At 53.9% G+C, this 18,475-nt stretch overlaps 1 protein-coding gene across 1 annotated transcript; it reads left to right on the forward strand.

The window, feature by feature from the left end:
* The first annotated feature begins 238 nt into the window (after positions 1 to 238).
* On the forward strand, positions 239 to 5,425 carry DLX3 (distal-less homeobox 3). The gene is made up of 3 exons (XM_004012779.5): positions 239 to 800; positions 1,852 to 2,042; positions 3,573 to 5,425. Exons 1-3 carry the CDS (start codon positions 476 to 478, stop codon positions 3,918 to 3,920), a joined length of 864 nt encoding a protein of 287 aa, XP_004012828.2. The 5' UTR covers positions 239 to 475; the 3' UTR covers positions 3,921 to 5,425.
* Positions 5,426 to 18,475: the final 13,050 nt, after the last annotated feature.

Here is an 18,475-nt window from a genome sequence, read left to right on the forward strand (position 1 = left end):
GATCCACAGGAGGAGGAACAGAGGGGTCTGTGTGAGTGTGTGAGAGAGAGAGAGTGTGTGAGTGTACGTGTGTGTGAGTGTATGTGTGTTTGTGTGTTGAGTAACAACAAAGAATGAGAGAGAAACGAAAGAGCGCAAGAGCATGTTTTGCCTGGAAGGCAAGACTTGCAGCCAATCAGAGCGCTGGGGCCTCCCTCTGCGACTCCACTATTGAGTCTATAACCGGCTGGCCGGGCGGAGCTGGCAGCATTTGACTGTGGCTTGGGACGCGACGAGAGGCGCGCCGCGACCGCCCGAAGACCCGCGATGGTCTAAGCGCCCCTCGACCGACCCTCCCCAGAGACGCTGCCGGGAACCCTCCCCCCTCGCCCTCCGGACACACAACCCCGCCTCGTCTCCTCCGCCTCCCCCGAGCTCCTGCCCGCTTCGGCGTTCCGGCTGAGGCCAGCCCGGGGGTGGTACGGCGCCCGCCAGGATGAGTGGCTCCTTCGATCGCAAGCTCAGCAGCATCCTCACCGACATCTCCAGCTCGCTCAGCTGCCATGCGGGTTCCAAGGACTCGCCCACCTTGCCCGAGTCTTCCGTCACTGACCTGGGCTACTACAGCGCTCCCCAGCACGACTACTACTCGGGCCAGCCCTATGGCCAGACCGTAAACCCCTACACCTACCACCACCAGTTCAATCTCAACGGGCTTGGAGGCACAGGCGCTTATTCGCCCAAGTCGGAATATACCTACGGAACCTCCTACCGGCAATATGGAGCCTACCGGGAGCAGCCGCTGCCCGCTCAGGACCCAGGTGAGGACCGCGGGGTCTCTGAGAGCGGGAGGCACTGGGAGGTCCCCGAGAGAGAGGAATTGGAGCCAAAATCTAGGGGAGCGTCCCGGCCAAGAAATGTACTGTCTGAAGTTAGAGACGGTGAGCTAGATGACCCCCAGAGTGGACGGGCGACCTTCCAGTCCAGAAACTGGGCGCCTTTGGGGCGTGGTGCACGCGGGACGCTGCGGTCGGTCCCGGGTGAGGATCCGGGTGAGCGAGGCGGAGAAGGAGAGGGCCCTGGACGGTCAGAGAGCCTCCGGATCCAGGTGCTTTCCCGGCACTTCAGCAAGCGGCTCTCCATCGGGCTCCGGGCAGGCGGCGGGCGCTGGGCGTTCTGCGACCGCAGTTTGGATCTGGGCTGGGGAGGGGGAGAAAGATGAGGGCGACACGGAGAAAGAGCCCTCAGAATTACGGAAACAGGGAGGGAAGCAGCAATTGAGAGTGAAGAGACAGGGGCAAAAAGAAAAATGGAGGCATACAAATATTTTTATAAAATATAAAATATTTTTATTTATAAACATAAAGTGGAGGCATAAAAATGGAGAGACAAAGGGAAAGGAAAGACGGAAGAAAGGATCCGAGGAAAGGGCGAAGGAAAAGGAAGTCTGATGCGGCCGCAACATTTTCTGAAATCTAAAATTATTCTAAAAAGAAAGGGTCTAAAAAACAAAAAAAGGAAGGGAGAACAGGAAAGAGCGAGCGAGAGCAGTGACGACGGCGAGGTGCCTGTGAGAGGGCGGCGAGCAGGCGGGCGGCAGGGACTGGGGAGCGAGGCGGCGGCCGTGCGCGTCCAGGGGCGGCTGGCGCCGGGACCGGGGGAGCAGGAGCCCGGGAGCGCAGCGTCGTGGGCGGCCGCCGGCCAGGCTCTGCGGCCGCAGCTCCCTCCCGGGGCGCCGGCGGCGGAGAGCGCCGCCAGGAAGTCCCGGGACGAGTCGGTGGGCCGGAGGGTGGGGGCTCCCGCGGGGCTCCGGAGGGCGCCGGTGTCTCTGGCCGAGGCTGAGTCGCCCACCGCCCGGTGCGTTGCCCGCAGTGTCCGTGAAGGAGGAGCCGGAAGCTGAGGTGCGCATGGTGAACGGGAAGCCCAAGAAGGTCCGAAAGCCGCGCACGATCTACTCCAGCTACCAGTTGGCCGCCCTGCAGCGCCGCTTCCAGAAGGCCCAGTACCTGGCGCTGCCCGAGCGCGCGGAGCTGGCCGCGCAGCTGGGCCTCACGCAGACGCAGGTCAGTGGCGGGCGGTCGAAGGCCGTGAGGACTCGGTGGGGTCCTGCGGGACCCCGGGATACCCCAGGCACCGCTGAGCCTAGATGGCCTCCTAAGTTGCCTGCAGGCCCTTGAAACCCTTGTCTGTGTGTAGAAGGACCCCCAGATCTCAAACACGTGTACAGGTGTGCATATTTGTGAATCGTGCGACTGAGTGTGGACTGAGTGTGTCTATCAGATTCTCTACCCCAGAATCACCAGCTTCCACAGGCTCCCAGCAGCGACGGTCACTGCTAGGAGTCCACATAGTGCTCCCCACCACCCCAGGCTAGGCGTGTGTGTGTGAGGGGTGTACATACACGTGTATTCATGTCTGTTTGCACACAGGCTAACGTGTGCACAGTACCTGTGGGATACACACCTCAGGAGGAAGGCCTTTCAAGGGCCACTGTGTTTATTGATGAACACATGTACTTGACTGGGCCCCGTGGTGAGTGTATGTACAAAAATGTGTGCTTGTATCAAAAGACTGCATTCCTGCTCAGTACCCAAATGCTCCACCCCTTGTGTGCTTGGAGGCAAGAACAGATTCCCCACAAAGGGGGGTAGGGACTTAGAGGTGGCAGTCCCCCAGCCCCAGCCTGTCCCTAAAGCCCCCAGCAGCCTGTCACTGCTCAGGGGAGGAGTGGCAGACGCCTGGCTCCCTACAGGTGTTGACAGGCGGGCCTGGGTTGCGGCTGCGTGGGGCCCGGTCCGCCGGGAATCTGGGTCACCCGGTGAGGAGCTGATTCATTGTTTGTACCAGTCATGGGGTGGAGAGCGGCAGGGGGAGGGGGAGATACCCCAAGGGAAATTTGGAGATCATGGCTCACCTGCTCCTGAGTCCCAGATCACCCCCATTAACCAGCCCTGAAGGGCTCCTGAGTGTGCGCACATGGGAGCTCATGTTTGCAGGGCGTTTATCTGGGTGTATCTGTGCATGCGTGTATCTTTATAGACTGGTGCCTGTGTGTGAAGTGGTGAGTGGGTATGTTCATGCACATGGAGATGCTTATGTGGGTGTGTATTTGTCTCTGTATATCTGTGCACCTTTGCTTATGGGTTTCTAACGTGAACAAAATGCTGCGAACTGCCTCCTCCCCTCTGGGCTGCCCTTTATTCAGTGCTTACTATGTCAGTAGTATGGCTGGCTGCTTCAAGTTCTTTGTCTGTCTTAACTTTTTTGAGCATTATAGTGACCCTGTGATGTAGGTAACAGTGCTGCCAGTGTCCCCATTTAGCAAATGAGGACAGCAAAAACCAGAGAGGTTGGGTAGCTTGCCCACAGTCACGCACTTAGTAAGTGGCAGAGCAGAATTTGGACCTAAGTTTCTAGCTGAATTTCTATCCCCAATAGAAAAAGATGCTGGCCTGGAGGCAGGATGCCTGGATTTTGCCTGGGTCTTATGTGACAGTGGATTCTGGCCCATCCCTCTCCAGACTGGCTTCCCTGACGGGTTTTCACTCAGTGTTCTAAGAGGCTAACTAGCTCCCCCTTTCTTCTTGGGGCAGGTGAAAATCTGGTTCCAGAACCGCCGTTCCAAATTCAAGAAGCTCTATAAGAATGGGGAGGTTCCCCTGGAGCACAGCCCCAACAACAGCGATTCCATGGCCTGCAACTCACCACCATCACCTGCCCTCTGGGACACCTCTTCCCACTCTACTCCAGCCCCTGCCCGCAGCCAGCTGCCCCCGCCACTCCCGTACAGTGCTTCCCCCAGCTACCTGGACGACCCCACCAACTCCTGGTACCATGCACAGAACCTGAGTGGACCCCACTTACAGCAGCAGCCGCCTCAACCAGCCACCCTGCATCATGCCTCCCCAGGGCCCCCGCCCAATCCTGGGGCTGTGTACTGAGCACCTACCCATCCTGAACCTCTCACGAAGGAACCCCGGGACCAGGCAGAAGGCGCCTCCGTCCTAGCTGACACTCAGGAATCATCGAGGAGCACAGGGGAAAGGACATCCCTTCCCCCTTCCCTTGCCCCTTCTTCCAGGGACCCAAGAGCTTCCAGAGGAAATTTACATGGACCAAGGATGCCCCCTGAACCTCCCACTCCCTGCCTAGACACTGGGGTGCCCCTCCAGATGTTTGGGCACTCCACTCCAGCTGGGACAGCTGTTCCCCTTCTGCTCCAAGAGCCTGGATTGGCTTCAAATGGCTCATCACCTCCCAGATTCTAAATCTTAGTACTCAGTCCCCAGACTGGATTCCTTGGGTACTGGGGAGACTGTGGAGTGTGCGCAGGTCAGGCTTGGGCTGGGGCACCAGGCACTGTGGATCCCAGGACCTGCCAGGCCCAAGATCCTCCCCCAAGCCACCTGTGGCTGTCTCCTTCCTGAGCATCCCCTCTGCCAAAAAGACATTGGACCGTGAGACTGGGACTCAGGGTGGGGACCTCAGCGAGCCCTGCCCTGAACTTCTAGCCCTCATTTAAGATTTGAGGGTTACACCAAAGAAAAGCCCCAAGTAAGGGAAGCTTTTAATATTTGTGGCTTTAGAGAGAAGAATTCAAAGAGCACCTCGCCTCCCCCACTCTGGTCGAAGAGGAGGGGTGGGTCCCAGGCAGCCTTCCCGACCACCCATTTCTTCTCCCATGTACAGGACTTTGCACAACTTTGGTTTCAAAAGCTGTTGAAAAATAGGAAGACAAAGGGCATTGTTAACAGTTAGGACCAATCTCCCCTGCGTGGGCACCTCTGCTCACCCCCATGCCCCCACCCCGCCTCTTCCCACCTCTTCCTCTCCTCCAGTAAGCTGGCGCCAAACCCCAAATCTCCAAGGAGACACACCAGGAAAGCAAACCCCCAAACACCCCCTTTCCAGTGGCCTTGGAAACAGATTGTTCCCGCCAAGACAGAGAATGTCGGGTGAGGTGCACGGTGTTATAACTCCGGTACCTTTAGGGGTGAGGGGGTGGCTGTCTGAAAGGCTGGTAGCACTGGCTCTTCCTGGCCCAGATGTCCCCCCAGAGCTAACTTTCCTCCACCCCTGATGTGGTCAAACATCGAAGAAGAGGAGGGGTAGAGGACTCTAGCTATATATATAGTATGTATTTTTTTTTTTAAAGCAACAGAGAGAAGCAGCCTCCTCCCTCCTGTGGTTTCCTATTTATGTGGCCCTTTCCTCCTGGACATACCTGCCTGTGCGCAGTGAGCTGAGAGAAACAGAGATGTGGGCTCCGGCTGGATTTGGGTTTGGTGGGAGGCGCAGGCGTGAGGAGAGACATGGTGGATCTCAAAGAGTCCCACCCCAGGGGGACGGGAACGAAGCCAGCTCCCACCCTCTCCCAGCCTTCTCATTTCTGCTTTCTTATTGGACTCACCTTTATATATAACATTAATAAAAAAGAAGAAAATAACCACTGAGCTCTTTGAACTGGAGGCTAGAGGCAGGCAGCTCTCAGGGGAGGGCTGGGAGTCAGGAAAGTTGTTTGGTGGGGAAGGACCTCTGAGCAGGGGTTCCTAAGAGATTCAGAGCCCTGGGGACCTACTGCTGGGGCTCTGAGCTCAAGAGCTGAGTTGGGCTTGGCCAGGGGGCACAGATGCTCCTGACCGCACGGATGGCCCCACGGTCTGGGAAATGGAGGCTCCCAGCCCTTGGCCTCCCTGACTCCACTCTGCTTGGCACCCCTTGTCGGTATGATTTAGCAGCCCTCCACTGCTGCCGCTGCTGGGTCACCTCAGGGCTGCTCTTTGATCCTGGGCTCACACACAGACATGCTTGCACACATACTTGTGTAACCCCCTGCCTCCATGCCCAGGCATTTCCTTACCACCCACCCTTCTGTCTGTCCCTTTCAGTTGGAGGTGAGGGCAAGGCCTTAGGCAGGGAGAACACTACTGCTCCCACAGCTGGCAGGGACCTCAGGCCATTGAGATCCAGGCTGGGCCATGGCAACAGACAAGGGGGGTTCCACACTGACCTTCTCAGAGAGTGCTTCGGCCCTGACTCACGGACGGCCTAGGCCAGCAGTGCCGCCCGCCCCCTCCTCTTCCAGCTGCCCAACTCCAAGACTGGGGAGACAGAGCTGGAGGGGGCAGTGGGAACGGAAGCATGCGTGAGCAAACATCTTGGCCCAGATGGGAGACACAGATGGGATTCATGCACACGCTGTGAAGCCACCTCTTACACATGTACCAAGACTCACATCTCTCCACCATCACGCATACATGGACTCATGTTGTCCTCTGAGGCCAGATACATAGATCTGAGTGCACACCTGAGACACGTTAGCATCACACAAATAGACAGACAGCACTCCAAAGGAGTGTGTATCAAAGGATACACAGGTGCACGCACACACACAGCAGAGACTGCGCCCTGTACTGGAAAAAGTCTAGAATGGAGACTCAGCAACACCATCCAGCAGCCAGGGTGACCCAGCTCAGCCTGGAAACTCCCTGTCGGAATCTCGGTTTCTCACCTGTCGAATGGGAACAACAATCCCCACCCTTCCAGGCTTCTGGGGCGACTGTGAGCCACAAAGCAGAATAAGGATGAGGAAGCAGAACAGAAGGGGCCTGTGGAACTGCAGGACTCCAGAACCTGGGGACCTCCAGCCTCCACCTTACCCTCCTGCCTCTCAGAAAATAGGCCTCCCCTCCCCCTTGCCTGAGGCTGGCGGAAGGGAGGAGGGCCTCCAGCCCACGGACGCCAGCCGGGCTGGCAAGGGTTAAGTGGCAGCTGCCAGGCGGGGCTGAGCTGAGCAGTTTGGGTTGAGGGCTGCGTGCAGGCAGGAGCAGCGAGGCGGCAGCCGGGCAGACTTGCTGGAGACACTGCATTTTATTAGGGCTGGGCTGCCAGCAAAGGGAGGGAGAGGGAAAAAAAGGGCAGAAAGAGAGAGGAAGGAAGGAGGGAGGCTGGGCGGGCAGGCTGGCTGGCGGGCTGCTTCGGGATGAAAGGATGTTGTAAGCTCCTAATTCCTCCCTGCTCATCCCTGCTCTGTCAGGCTGGATTAACTGCCCGGGTGACCTCCCTCAGGGTCAGCCCCACCCCTGACCTCCGCTTCTTCCTCTCCTCACCTCCAGGCCAAGCAGGTCACCCTCCTCACCAGCCTAGGGTGGGGCGTGGGGGGCCATGGGGACAGGTGCTTAGGTGGGGGACCTGGCAGAGTGCCTGGGTGGGGCAGCTGAGCCCATCTTCTGCCAGGTGCTTCTTGACTACACCCATTGCTTCGTGACAACCTTCAGAGAAGAAGAGGGGGGCGAGGGAACCCCAGTCTGCCCCGAGGGTCACTGTTCTCCAAACCTTAGTAAGGGCTGGATTTGCTAAACCCATATTCTGTGCCAAGCACGTTACATGGGATCCTCAAAACAGCCTGGGAGGTGGGTGGTATAGTGCCCATTTTTCAGATGGGGAAACAGGCTCATCTGAGAGGTCCAGTCTCCATCAAGGTTACATAATTATGTGCATGTTCATTTGCTCAGTCGTGTCCAGTGCTTTGCAACCCCACGAACTGTAGGCCACCAGGCTCCTCTGTCCATGGGATCTTCCAGGCAAGAATACTGGAGTGGGTTGCCATTTCTACTCCAAGAGATCTTCCCGGCCCAGAGATACATAACTAATACGTGGCAATGCTGGGATTTGAATGCTGGTCTGTCTGGAGAATGGGTGCTCTTTGTGGGCTTTTCTGCAGCACAGTTTACTAAAATGCCCAGGGCAGGGTGTCAGAGAGCTGAGTAGCTCTGCCTACCCCAGCCCTCCAGCCTTCCTTCCTGGGTTCTTCCCTGGGAGACATCTGGGGGGAGGGGCTGGGCTTCTTCCCCAGGGCTGATCCTTGGAAAAGCTTGATGCTGGATTCAGGAATGTGCATGCTGGAGTCAGCTGACCTGGGGTGAATCCTGCCTCCACCACTGACTGTGTGATCTTGAGCAAATCCTTTAACCTTCCTAAGCCTCAGTATTTGCATCTATAGCATAGGAATAATGCTACCTGCCTAGCAGGTAGTTGTTGAGAGGACTAAATGGATAGTGTGTATAAATGTTTCACAAGGTACACAGCACATAGCGAGTACTGCTCAGTATACCAAGCTGCTGTTGACGATGGTGACAGGGTGATGGGGCTTACTGCCCACCTTGACTCCTGCCCCCTCCCACCCTCAATGCCAGTGATTCAGACCCAGCCCCCTGGCTGCACTTGCCACGTTGTTGATCTGCCCATTTCTAGGTGCACTCCAAAAAGGAGTGAGTCAACCTCATGTTTTCTGAGCACCTTCTCTATTTCACGCACTCTTCTAGGCACTGGTGCCACAGATGACTGAGGCCTGGGCAAGGAGGCACAGATCTGGGTGAGGAGCTCCAGGGTCAGAAGCAGGGACTACCCTGGAGAGGCCCCCAGCTGGGCAAACCTGACACAGCCAAGGGGGTTGGGTGAGTTGTCAGAGGAAAGGGGCAGGGCAGCTTGTGGCGGGTGGGAAGGAAACATGGAAAGGCTTCGTAGGGGAGGCAGCATTTGAATTGTGCCTTGAAAAAAGGACGGCAGCATGAGAGGCAGAGATGGGGGTCTGGGAACATACTCCCTGGAGATCCCACCTGCAGAATAACTCCCCTCCCAGGACTCATGGGGCGCAAGGGAAGGAGACTTGTGGGGGAGCCTTGAGGGCTTCTTGAATTGGCTAGAGCTTATGCTAAAGGGAGGGGTGGCATGGACCCAGAGAGTTCTTAAATACTTCCCTGGATGCCAAGCTCAGGGAAGGGTCAGGATCTGGCATTTGCCAGCCCCTCAGACATGCTGGGAGCCATCCTGACTCTGAGAGCCTGGAGAAAGAAAGCCCCTGCCCCTATACTGGGAGGACAGGGCTCATGCCCTTCTTTCTTGCGGAAATGGATGAGAAGGATGATCTCTGTCCTTGTCTCTGAGGCCCCTCCCTTTAAGGGTCCTGGATACTTCACCCCAGTTCAGCCTCCACACACCACCTGCCTCAGCAACCATCACTACCACCTACTCCCCTGGCCAGCGGAGCTCCCACCCCTGCCGGAAAGGGGATTCCAGGCACCGAGACCGGACATTTGATGTGCAGCCTCCCCACCTAGGTGAGGGCTCTGGTTGGCTAAGTCAGGCTGAATTGCATCAACCATGCCTGGAGGGGATGGCAGAGGAGGGCTGGGGGAGAACGAAGGGGGGAGGAGAAGGGAGAGCCTTCAGCCAGCACCCTGGCCTCTGTTTTTCCAGCTTTAATTGCAGCGTTAATCACCTTAATAAGCTGTTTACCAACCACCCAGCAGCCTGAGACTGGGAGGTTTAGAAGCCAAAAAGTGCTTGGAGATGAGTTTCCTGAGCCCCAGGGAAGAGGGGCAGGAGGACAGTGCTGATGGGGGCCTTGGTGGGGCTTGCGGCAGAGGAAGCAGATGGGGGGCTGGCAGAGAAGGCTGGGGGAGTCAGGAAGGCCAGCCTCCAGCTCTTTGCAGGGGCCCAGACCCTCTGCCCCAGAAGCCCTTGAGTCAGTCCTCAGGGAAACCTTCCCAGACCTGCAGCCCAGGTCCCCAGCCCCCATCTTTCTCCTTTGTCACTCAGCCTGCTAGTCACTGCTAACTGGATGACTCTTCTCTTTCCAGGCCCCTAGTCCTAGCTCTGTGGAGGCAGAGCCTATATGTCACCTTTACTGTCTTGTCCCCAGCTCAGAGCACTGGGCAGGGACGGGGAGGGTTGCTGAGCTGCAAAGCAAGGGGCATGGGGATGTCTTTCATACCAAGGTCCCTGGGGGTAGGGCTTTGAACTGGGATATAAAGCATGGGGACAGGGGCTTGGGTATGTTCACTCTGTGCTCATCATGCTGGCTGGAGAGCAGGATTTCAGTGGACGTCAACTGCCCAGGTGAATATGTGAAGCCTGCCCTTGGGATCCCTCATACAATCCCTCCCACTCCCATTAGATGAGGGATTGTGGAGCTGAGAGGGGAATGATAACTGCCTCCCGCTCTCAGCTGTTGAGGGCCAACCAGACAATGAGAGGAACACCCAGCACCCAATCACTAGCTGCTTGGTGAGCAACGTAGGAGCTAAGAGTAGCTGCAGCCTCAATGGTCATCATCGCAGCTACTCGTCCATCGGGAAGTGTCTCCTGAGAGGCTGTATGTCTTGCCCAAAGTCACATAGCAAAGGAGGGGCAGTGAATTTAGGAGACCTCCTGGCAAAGGAGAGACTTTGGGATTGGTCTGTTGAGCCCCAAGGTGGGCTGTCTGAGAGAAGGAGTGACGTTGGAATCCGGGGCAGCTAGGATAGACACCCTGGCAGGAGGCAAAGCTGGGGAGGGGGCTGAGTGGGGAGGGGCCTCAAGGCCCAAATGCCTGGGTTGTCTCCTGGAGCAAGTGTGAGCAGGACTGGCAGTATATGCTGAGTGAGCAGGGACCCGAAATTCACACCCTGGAGGATTGGCTGGAACGGGGGAGGGGGTGCTTCCCAACCCAGGCAGTTCAGCTTATACCTGGCAAATTGGCGGCAGCAGCATCGTGCCCTTCCCTGCACACTGAGGGCATCTGGCCACATCCTGCGGCACTTGTGGCATGGTCCCACACCTACCCCTGGGACCAGTCAGGCCCGCCCTTAGTTCAGGAATCATCAGTGGTGCTGGGTAGGGGGGAGCGGTGACATGCCTTCAGCTAAGAGAGGGTAAGGGGAAGCTGAGGACAGCAAGAAGCCACAAGAAGCAGGAGTCTGGCTGGTAAGGAAGGAAGTCTCTCAAACGCAGACTCAGATCCTCCCGAGATCAGGCAGTGAAGATGCTAATGAAGCACCTACTTACTGTGCACAAGGCTTGTGCCAGAAGCTTTCACAGGCACAGTCCCACTTAATCTTCTCAGCTGCCTGGCAAAAGCAGTGCCATTATTATCCCACTTTCCAGGTGAGAAAACAGACTCAAGAGGTTCAACAGCTTCCCCTAAAGGCCTCCAGTGAATGTGTTTCAGAGTTTAGCCTTCTGAATCCCTGGCCTGTGGCCCTTTCACCATCCCATGGCTTCTAAGATTGAAATGGGGAGAAGGTAGGGAGGATGCCAGGCTTAGCTTTCCCCCTTGTTCCCAGATCAGCTCTGTGTCCTTAGAGATACCAGTGTTTCATAAAGTAGGACACGTGTGCAAACGCCCAGGCACATGTATGCACATTTCTGAGCGTTAACCCTGACTTTGACATTTGCTATGTATCTTCAGCTAAGTCATTTGCCCTCTCTGAGGTTCATTTTCCTCATGTATAAAAATGGAGCTAAGCGTATGTAACTTTCAGGGTTCCTGAGGAAATTGAATAACACTTAACACAAAGCTTGGCACAGTGATGGAGCTCCACAAACTATCCTGTCAGTTCTAGATGAAACCAGTCTGTGCACAGTTAGGACACTCCTCAGTTGACCTTGGGAGTGCTAGGTGCCCTCCATGGGCCCAAAGTTTACCTTTTCGCCTAACGAGGGGAGTTCTCATATATACAATTCCTCCCTCTACTTGGAAAGTCCTTTCTTGATTCCAACCTAAGTCTGCCATGCTTCAGATGTAATGGAAGGACAGCCGCCTGGGACAAAGCCATGTGCTGGGCCTTAGTCCCAGCAGAAGGGAAGAGGGCGGAGTTTAACACAGGCATACCTTGTTTTGTCATACTTCACTTTATTACACTTCACAGATACTGCCATTTTTTTTTTTTTTTTTTTTTACAAATTGAAGATTCATGGCAACCTCAGGTTAAGCAAGTCTATTAGCACCATTTTCCCAACAGTATTATTTTTTAATTAAGGTACGTGCATTTTTTTAGACATAATGCTATGGTACACTTAATAGACTACAGTAGAGTGTGAACAACTCTAGCACAGCATAAACATAACTTTTCCATGCACTGGGAAACCAAAAAATTTGTCTGTCTCACTTTATTGCAATATCCATTTTTACTGTGATGGAGTAGAACCAAACCCAAAATATCTCAGAGGTATGCCTGAATCTTTTAGTTACTAATCAGCTAAAGAGCTGCTTCTTCACATCTACATACTTGCAGTATTTCATTAATTTGTGTTGCCAATATAACAGGAATATATTTCCATATTTATTGCAAGGCTAGAGAACAGCATCCTATATTTATCTTATATCCAGCCACTATACCAATATTTTCCTACTTCTGGAATATTTTCCCCCTGAGGGCTCCTAAGTTTTCTAGGTATACAATCAGGTATCAGTAAAGGAGGGGGGAGGGCTTCCCCAGTGGCTCAGTGGTATAGAATCTGCCTGCAATGCAGGAGACACAGGAAACCCGGGTTCGATCCCTGGGTTGAGAAGATCCCCTGGAGAAGGGCATGGCAACCCACTCCAGTATTCCTGCTTGTAGAATCCCATGGACAGAGGAGCCTGGCGGGCTACCAGGAGTCCATGGGGTTGCAAAGAGTTGGACACGACTGAAGCAACTTGGCACACATGCACATCAGTAAAAGAAATCTCTTTTTTTTTCCTCTGCTTTTTTGTCTAGCAGGAGGGATTCTGGGGTTACAGCAGAGGTAATCATTCACGAATGAAGAAGTCAGGAACCTTAGCTGCCTCTGTATGGATTCTGGCCCAGGCAGGTTCTGGATGATCATACTTTCGGATATCTTCATGTCTGGGGTACTCAGAAGGCTGTCCTGGAAACACAGTTGGAAGTCCTCACCTCTTCCAAATAGTAAATGCTGGAGAGGGTGTGGAGGAAAGGGAACCCTCTTGCACTGTTGGTGGGAATGTAAATTGATATAGCCACTATGGAGAACAGTATGGAGACCCCTTCAAAAACTAGGAATAAAACGAACTACCCTGTGACCGAGCAATCCCACTACTAGGATTATGCTGAGAAAACCATAATTCAGAAAGACACATGTCCTCCAATGATCACTGCAGCACTCTTTACGATAGCCAGGACATGGAAACAACCTAGATGTCCACTGACAGATGAATGGATAAAGAAGTTGAGGTACATATATACAATGGACTATTACTCAGCCATAAGAAGGAATGAATGTGGGTCAGTTGAATTGAGGTGGATACGCCTAGAGCCTGTTAGAGAGAATGAAGCAAGTCAGAAAGAGAAAAATAACACGTCTTAATGCATATATATGGAATCCAGAAAAATGGTACTGATGGAACTATTTGTTAGGAATAGAGACAGATCACAAACTTGGGGATACAGCGGGGGAAGAAGAGGGTGGGACAAATTGAGAGAGTAGCATTGACATATATACCCTGCCATGTGTAAATGAGTTAGTGAGAAGCTGCTGTATAACATAAGCAGCCCAGCCTGGCCCCCTGTGATGACCTAGAAAGGTGGGATGGCAGGGGTGGGGGGAGGCTCAGGAGGGAGGGGATATATATACACATATATATGACTGATTTGTATCGTTGTATGGCAGAAACCAACACAACGTTGTAAGGCAATTATCCTCCAAATAAAAAAGAAAGAAGTCCTTACCCTTTAGCCAGTGTCCTGCACAACTCCCTCCCCTCCACAGAAAGCAGCGCTGTCAGCCCACCACTCTCGCCATGGGGTGTTTGGGGAAGACAGTTGTCTGGAGTTCTCACAGGTGGAGACCAGCAGAGGAACAGGGATGACTGTAGAAGATCCCGCAGGGACAGAGACAGAAAAGGCTTTTCTTGCTTGGCAGTCAGAGATAATACAACTAATCCTTGCTGAATCCTGATTGTATTTAGAGGCTATTGTGTTTTAACCCATTTAGTTCTCATCACCCTAAGAAGCACAGGCTATTAATTATTATCTTCATTTTCCAGATGAGGAAGGTGAGGTACAGAGAGGTTAGGAAACATGCCCAAATTACACAATGTTATAAACCAATGTTCGGTTCAGTTCAGTCTCTCAGTCATGTCCGACTCTTTGCGACCCCATGAATCGCAGCACGCCAGGCCTCCCTGTCCATCACCATCTCCTGAGTTCACTCAGACTCACGTCCATCGAGTCTGTGATGCCATCCAGCCATCTCATCCTCGGTCGAACCAATGTTACCTCAGTTTAAAAAAAGGAAGAGAAAAGGAACTTGCCTATGGTCATAGAGTTGGACTTGAGCTTGGGCACCTGGCTCTTTATGTTTTTTTGTTCCTGGGGATGACTATACTCTTCATTATGTGGTAAGTTGGTAGATCAGAGGAGGACTGAGGCAAAGGAATGGGTCACCGTACATGCTGGCATACCTGGTGTATTTCACAGCACAGCTAGGGCGGGCTCTGTCTCATGACCTTCTGAGATATCATTCTGATCATTATTCCCACTGCACGGGTGAGGACATAAAGATCCAGAAGTTAAAGTGACTTGCCCAGAGCCTCCCAGCTGAGTGCCTGCATTCTAGGGACTCCATGAAGTCCCTCTGGACAAGGAAACACATTTTATTTTCCAAGGAGCCAGGGGAAATAGTTCATATTGTTTAGATGGGGCTGCCAAGGGGCTGGGAGTGGGAGGAAGTTGAAAGCAAGGATGAGTCCTAGGGCAGATTCAGGCCTTGGGGGAGAGGAGGGAGAGGAGGGAGAGGGGAACGTCACCAGGGGTGGGAGCAGCCTCCATCAGTGGGTCCAGCTGATCCCGTGGGCTTGGGGAATGTGACAGGAGCCCAGCAGAGGCATGTCAGCAGCCTCCCGCAGTCTGGTTTCCCCCAGGATCTGTTGGAGCAAAGAATTCCCAGTGGCTTCAGGGCTGGGAGGAGGAGTCTGCAGCAGGCCCCAGCTTGCAGGGGCAGAGAAAGCAGCTCCTGGGGCCAATCCTAAGGAGTGGTCTGGTGGCTCTGTGGCAGACGTGGTGGGCAGTGGGAGGGGTAGGACCTGGACAAGGGTCTCATGGCCCTATCCATGCTTAGTCCTGGCCTGCCATCCCAAAGAGAGTGGGAGCCCCAGGCCTGGGGAGAGGGGGCGTCCAGCAGAGAAAGGAAGCCCTGAAGGGGAAGCCCCTCAGTCGGAGAGGGGAGCCGGTGCCCTGCTCTCTGGCAACCTCCAGTCTGAGGAAGGAGCACGGGTCCTGACATGCCAGGTGAAACAGGCCAGGGAACATGATCACAGGGACGGGCTGCCAGGCCCGAGGGGATTGCAGAGCAGGGTCCCCCCAAGGAGCCTCGTGATCGGAGTGGGATTATCTAGATGTCATGCTCCTGGCCTCATGATTCGGCCTGTTATTCATCAGCTTGAAGTGGGGAGGGGGAGAGGATGGGGGGCTAAAGGCCAGAGTGGAAGTCCTCAGGCCTGCCAAAGATCTGACCCAAAACTCATCTGAACTCTTGAAAGGGCACGGTTCAGATGAAGCTCAGAGGAATATATTCCACAGAAAGTGGAAATGAAGTAATCTCTCCATTTGGGGGCCAGAGAGGCTGAAGGCCTGGCTCTGTGAGAGTTTCTGTCCTCGAGAAACCTTGATGTTTGGAGGAGCTTGAGGCCAACTCCTTTCCCTTCCTGGGCTGGCAGACACATCCCCTGGGCTGCCAGTGGGGCTGAGGACCTTAGAGATGAGACATCAAGCTGTGGGGGTTGAAAAGGCATCCAGTCTCGTGGGAAATGCAAAGCCCTGTACTCTGAGAACTTCCAGTCTGACAGAAGACACAGGCTGCGCTGCAGTGCCCCAGACTGGAGTGGAAAGTGCTGGTAGACACACAGCAACCCCTTACACACACACACAGACGCACAGAGATTTAGGAAGGGAAATTATCTAAGCTTCAGAGGGGGTGTGTAACTTGCCCAAGGTTATACAGCAAGCAGAAACCGAGCAGTGCTTTCCTCACCACCCCGTGACCCCCGCAACCCCTCCTCCTTGAGTTGCCGTCAGGGCCAGGGCGCAGAAGGCTCAGTGGAGCCATCTGGGAGGACAGCCTTTGGGTTCCTGTGCCAGGCCTGGAATCTGTGGCTACCTCTGAGCCACCGGATGTGCCAGAAACGGCTGGGACGAGAGCTCTTGCTAGAGCTCGGGAAGGGAAGCAGGCAAGGCTTCAGGGAACAAAGCAAATAAATTCATAATCAAATTATCAGATTCTGTGGCCATTCAGCCATTCAATCTCCCTCACCAACTGCTTACCAGGGAAATATTCCCAGAAAACAGATCAACAGCCAGGAAAAGGGGATGGGAATGAGAAGTGAATGGGAGAAGCTCACACACAGGGAAGCTAGTCTGTGTATTTCTGGGGATGTTTCAGTCTGTTTCCGCATATGTTTAAGTCCCTGGGCATTTCCTTCTTGGTTCATCCCTCTGTGTCATACTTTTCTCTGTGAGTGTGTAATCTGGAGTGTACTTCTCCAGATATGTCCGCGTACAACCGTGGAAGGCTCACGTGTCTCGTGTGCGGTTCTGCCCACTCCATGTGCACCGATGTGCTCACCTATCTGCGCACGCACTTTGTTGCGCGGCAGTGTGTGTACTTATGATGGCCCCATGCCTGGGTCCTCACATCTGTCTGTTTCTGTGCATTTGTCTGGGGCTTTTGTACTTTGAGGTTTAGGGTAGAAGAAACTTTAATTCCTTGCTTTTAAGCAATCTGAGCTGGCCAGGAAAGGGAGAAGGGGAGGCATGAAGAGGCGGCCACTTTTCTCTCTGTAGCTTTCTTCATCTTGGAAGGGGAGAGACAGCAGTCGCCCAGGGACTTGCTGCCAGAATTTCTCCCTGGCTGCCCCAGGTACAACGGCAATGCTACTCGGAGAAGGGGTGAAGGAAAAGCACTGGAGAGGGGAGACTAGAACTGAAGGGCCCCTCCTCTTCACCCTTCCTTGACCTGGGAGAAGCCAGGAGACAGATGGGAGAGAGGGGAAGATATGAAAAAGAAATACTTTGGGGTCCGTCAAGTTTTCTTTACCACCCTAATTGTTAAAACATTACTCATCTCTTGGAACAGAGGTTCCCAGGCGAAGGGCGGGGGGGTTACAGGAGTTTTTGCAGAGGCCTGAAGCCCATCCCCACACATTGGTCTTGGCCACTGCCTTCCCCCACCTTCCTCGCCAGCCCCCTCTTGGCACCATCACCTTCCCCCAGGCCAAATGAGCCCTGGCAAGGAAAGGGTTATCCCAGGTGAAAATTACGGGTGGGAAACACCTGCAAGATGCTTTTCTGAAGGAATAAGCTTCAGTGGCCCCAAGGACAGAAAGCTGAGAGGAGACAATGGCAAGAGCTGAGGTTAGACACCAGGCAGAGCTAGAAAGCTGATTATCAGATCAGGGGAGGAGAAAGAAGGGTGTATCGTTACCTGCTTGGAAGCAAGAAGTAAGTTTTGTCCTCTCTGTCCTTTCCCCTCTCTACCGACATCCCTTATACATTCTGGGGAAGTCCTTGATCTCTAAGGCCTCATCTACACAAGCCTCAGCTACCCGGATAACATTCCATTGACTCTGGATACAATCCCAGAGGCAAGTTCAGGCATCCAAACCCAAGTGAGGTTTGGAGCTGAGTAATCAGCTGCTAGGGATATGCAGACTTTTTGTCGGGGGAACAACCAGCTCCCCACCCCCATCTTGCTGGAAAGATCTGGGGTGGGGGAGGAGCAATCTGTCACTCTATCTTCCCAGCCCCCTCCCACCTACACAAGCTCCCTCTTCCCACCTGCAAGTAATTTGGCCAATGGGAGGGCAGTTCAGATGGCAGTGTGGAATCCCTCTAGATCTGTGTGTGCTTGGTGGGGAGGGGGCTAACTCCTTTTCCCCCAGACCCCCTGTGCCCTTTTTCTCTTCACAGCAGCAAATTACTTGTAATTATCTCACATTGCAAGCCTTCAGGAGCTGCTCCCCAAATTGCTTTAATTGAATTAATTGAATCTCATTTTGTTGGGGGAGAGATGGGGAACATGTCTTAAAATAGCCTTGGGGGAGAGGGAAGAACAGCCCCAAGTCAGTTTTCTTGTGGCTGAGACCCATGCAACTGAGAGAGCGAGCTCTAGGCACAGCTGCTGGTGCTTCTACATTTAAGACCTTGCCTGTGTCTGGCTCTCAGGGGTGCTGATCCAGGATGTGTGGAATTCTCTAGTCTTCAGCCCCCTTTCTCCTGCCTGCTCTGAATGGATGGCAGTGGCAGTATGAACTCAGCCTCGCTGTGACCCCTCCTCTTCAATACATACAGCAGCTATAAACACCATTTATTATTAATGAGTGCTTACTATGTTCCAGGCACCATGTCAAACATGTTACAAGCACTATCTCTTTCCAACATCACAACCACACTGGGAAGCAGGTCCTATTAAAGTTCCCATCTTGGGAGAAGGAAAAGGAGGCTGAAGGAGAGGTTAAGCAACTTTCCAAAAGTCACACAGCAGAGCAGGACTCTTTGGAGGCCAAAACTCCAGTTCTAAACCATTCTATAGTGTTCCCCCCTCCCCCTTAATGACCCAATTTTCCCAGAGAGGTGTCTGCACAGAAAGGAACCCCAGGCTCCCTTCCTGCAGCTCCAGTGGTTTGTGGGAAGAGAAGGGGGTGCCTCTCCCACTGAGGTCCAATCCCATCAGCTGTTAG

The sequence above is a fragment of the Ovis aries genome, chromosome 11 (assembly GCF_016772045.2).
Source record: "Ovis aries strain OAR_USU_Benz2616 breed Rambouillet chromosome 11, ARS-UI_Ramb_v3.0, whole genome shotgun sequence".
Taxonomy (NCBI): Eukaryota; Metazoa; Chordata; class Mammalia; order Artiodactyla; family Bovidae; genus Ovis; species Ovis aries.

Bases quoted from the DNA above. Each gene is read 5' to 3' on its own strand.
- DLX3 (XM_004012779.5), top strand. From the start codon at position 476: ATGAGTGGCTCCTTCGATCGCAAGCTCAGCAGCATCCTCACCGACATC. The intron at 801-1,851 runs GTGAGGACCGCG...CGTTGCCCGCAG, and splicing joins GCTGCCCGCTCAGGACCCAG to TGTCCGTGAAGGAGGAGCCG. The intron at 2,043-3,572 runs GTCAGTGGCGGG...TTCTTGGGGCAG, and splicing joins TGGGCCTCACGCAGACGCAG to GTGAAAATCTGGTTCCAGAA.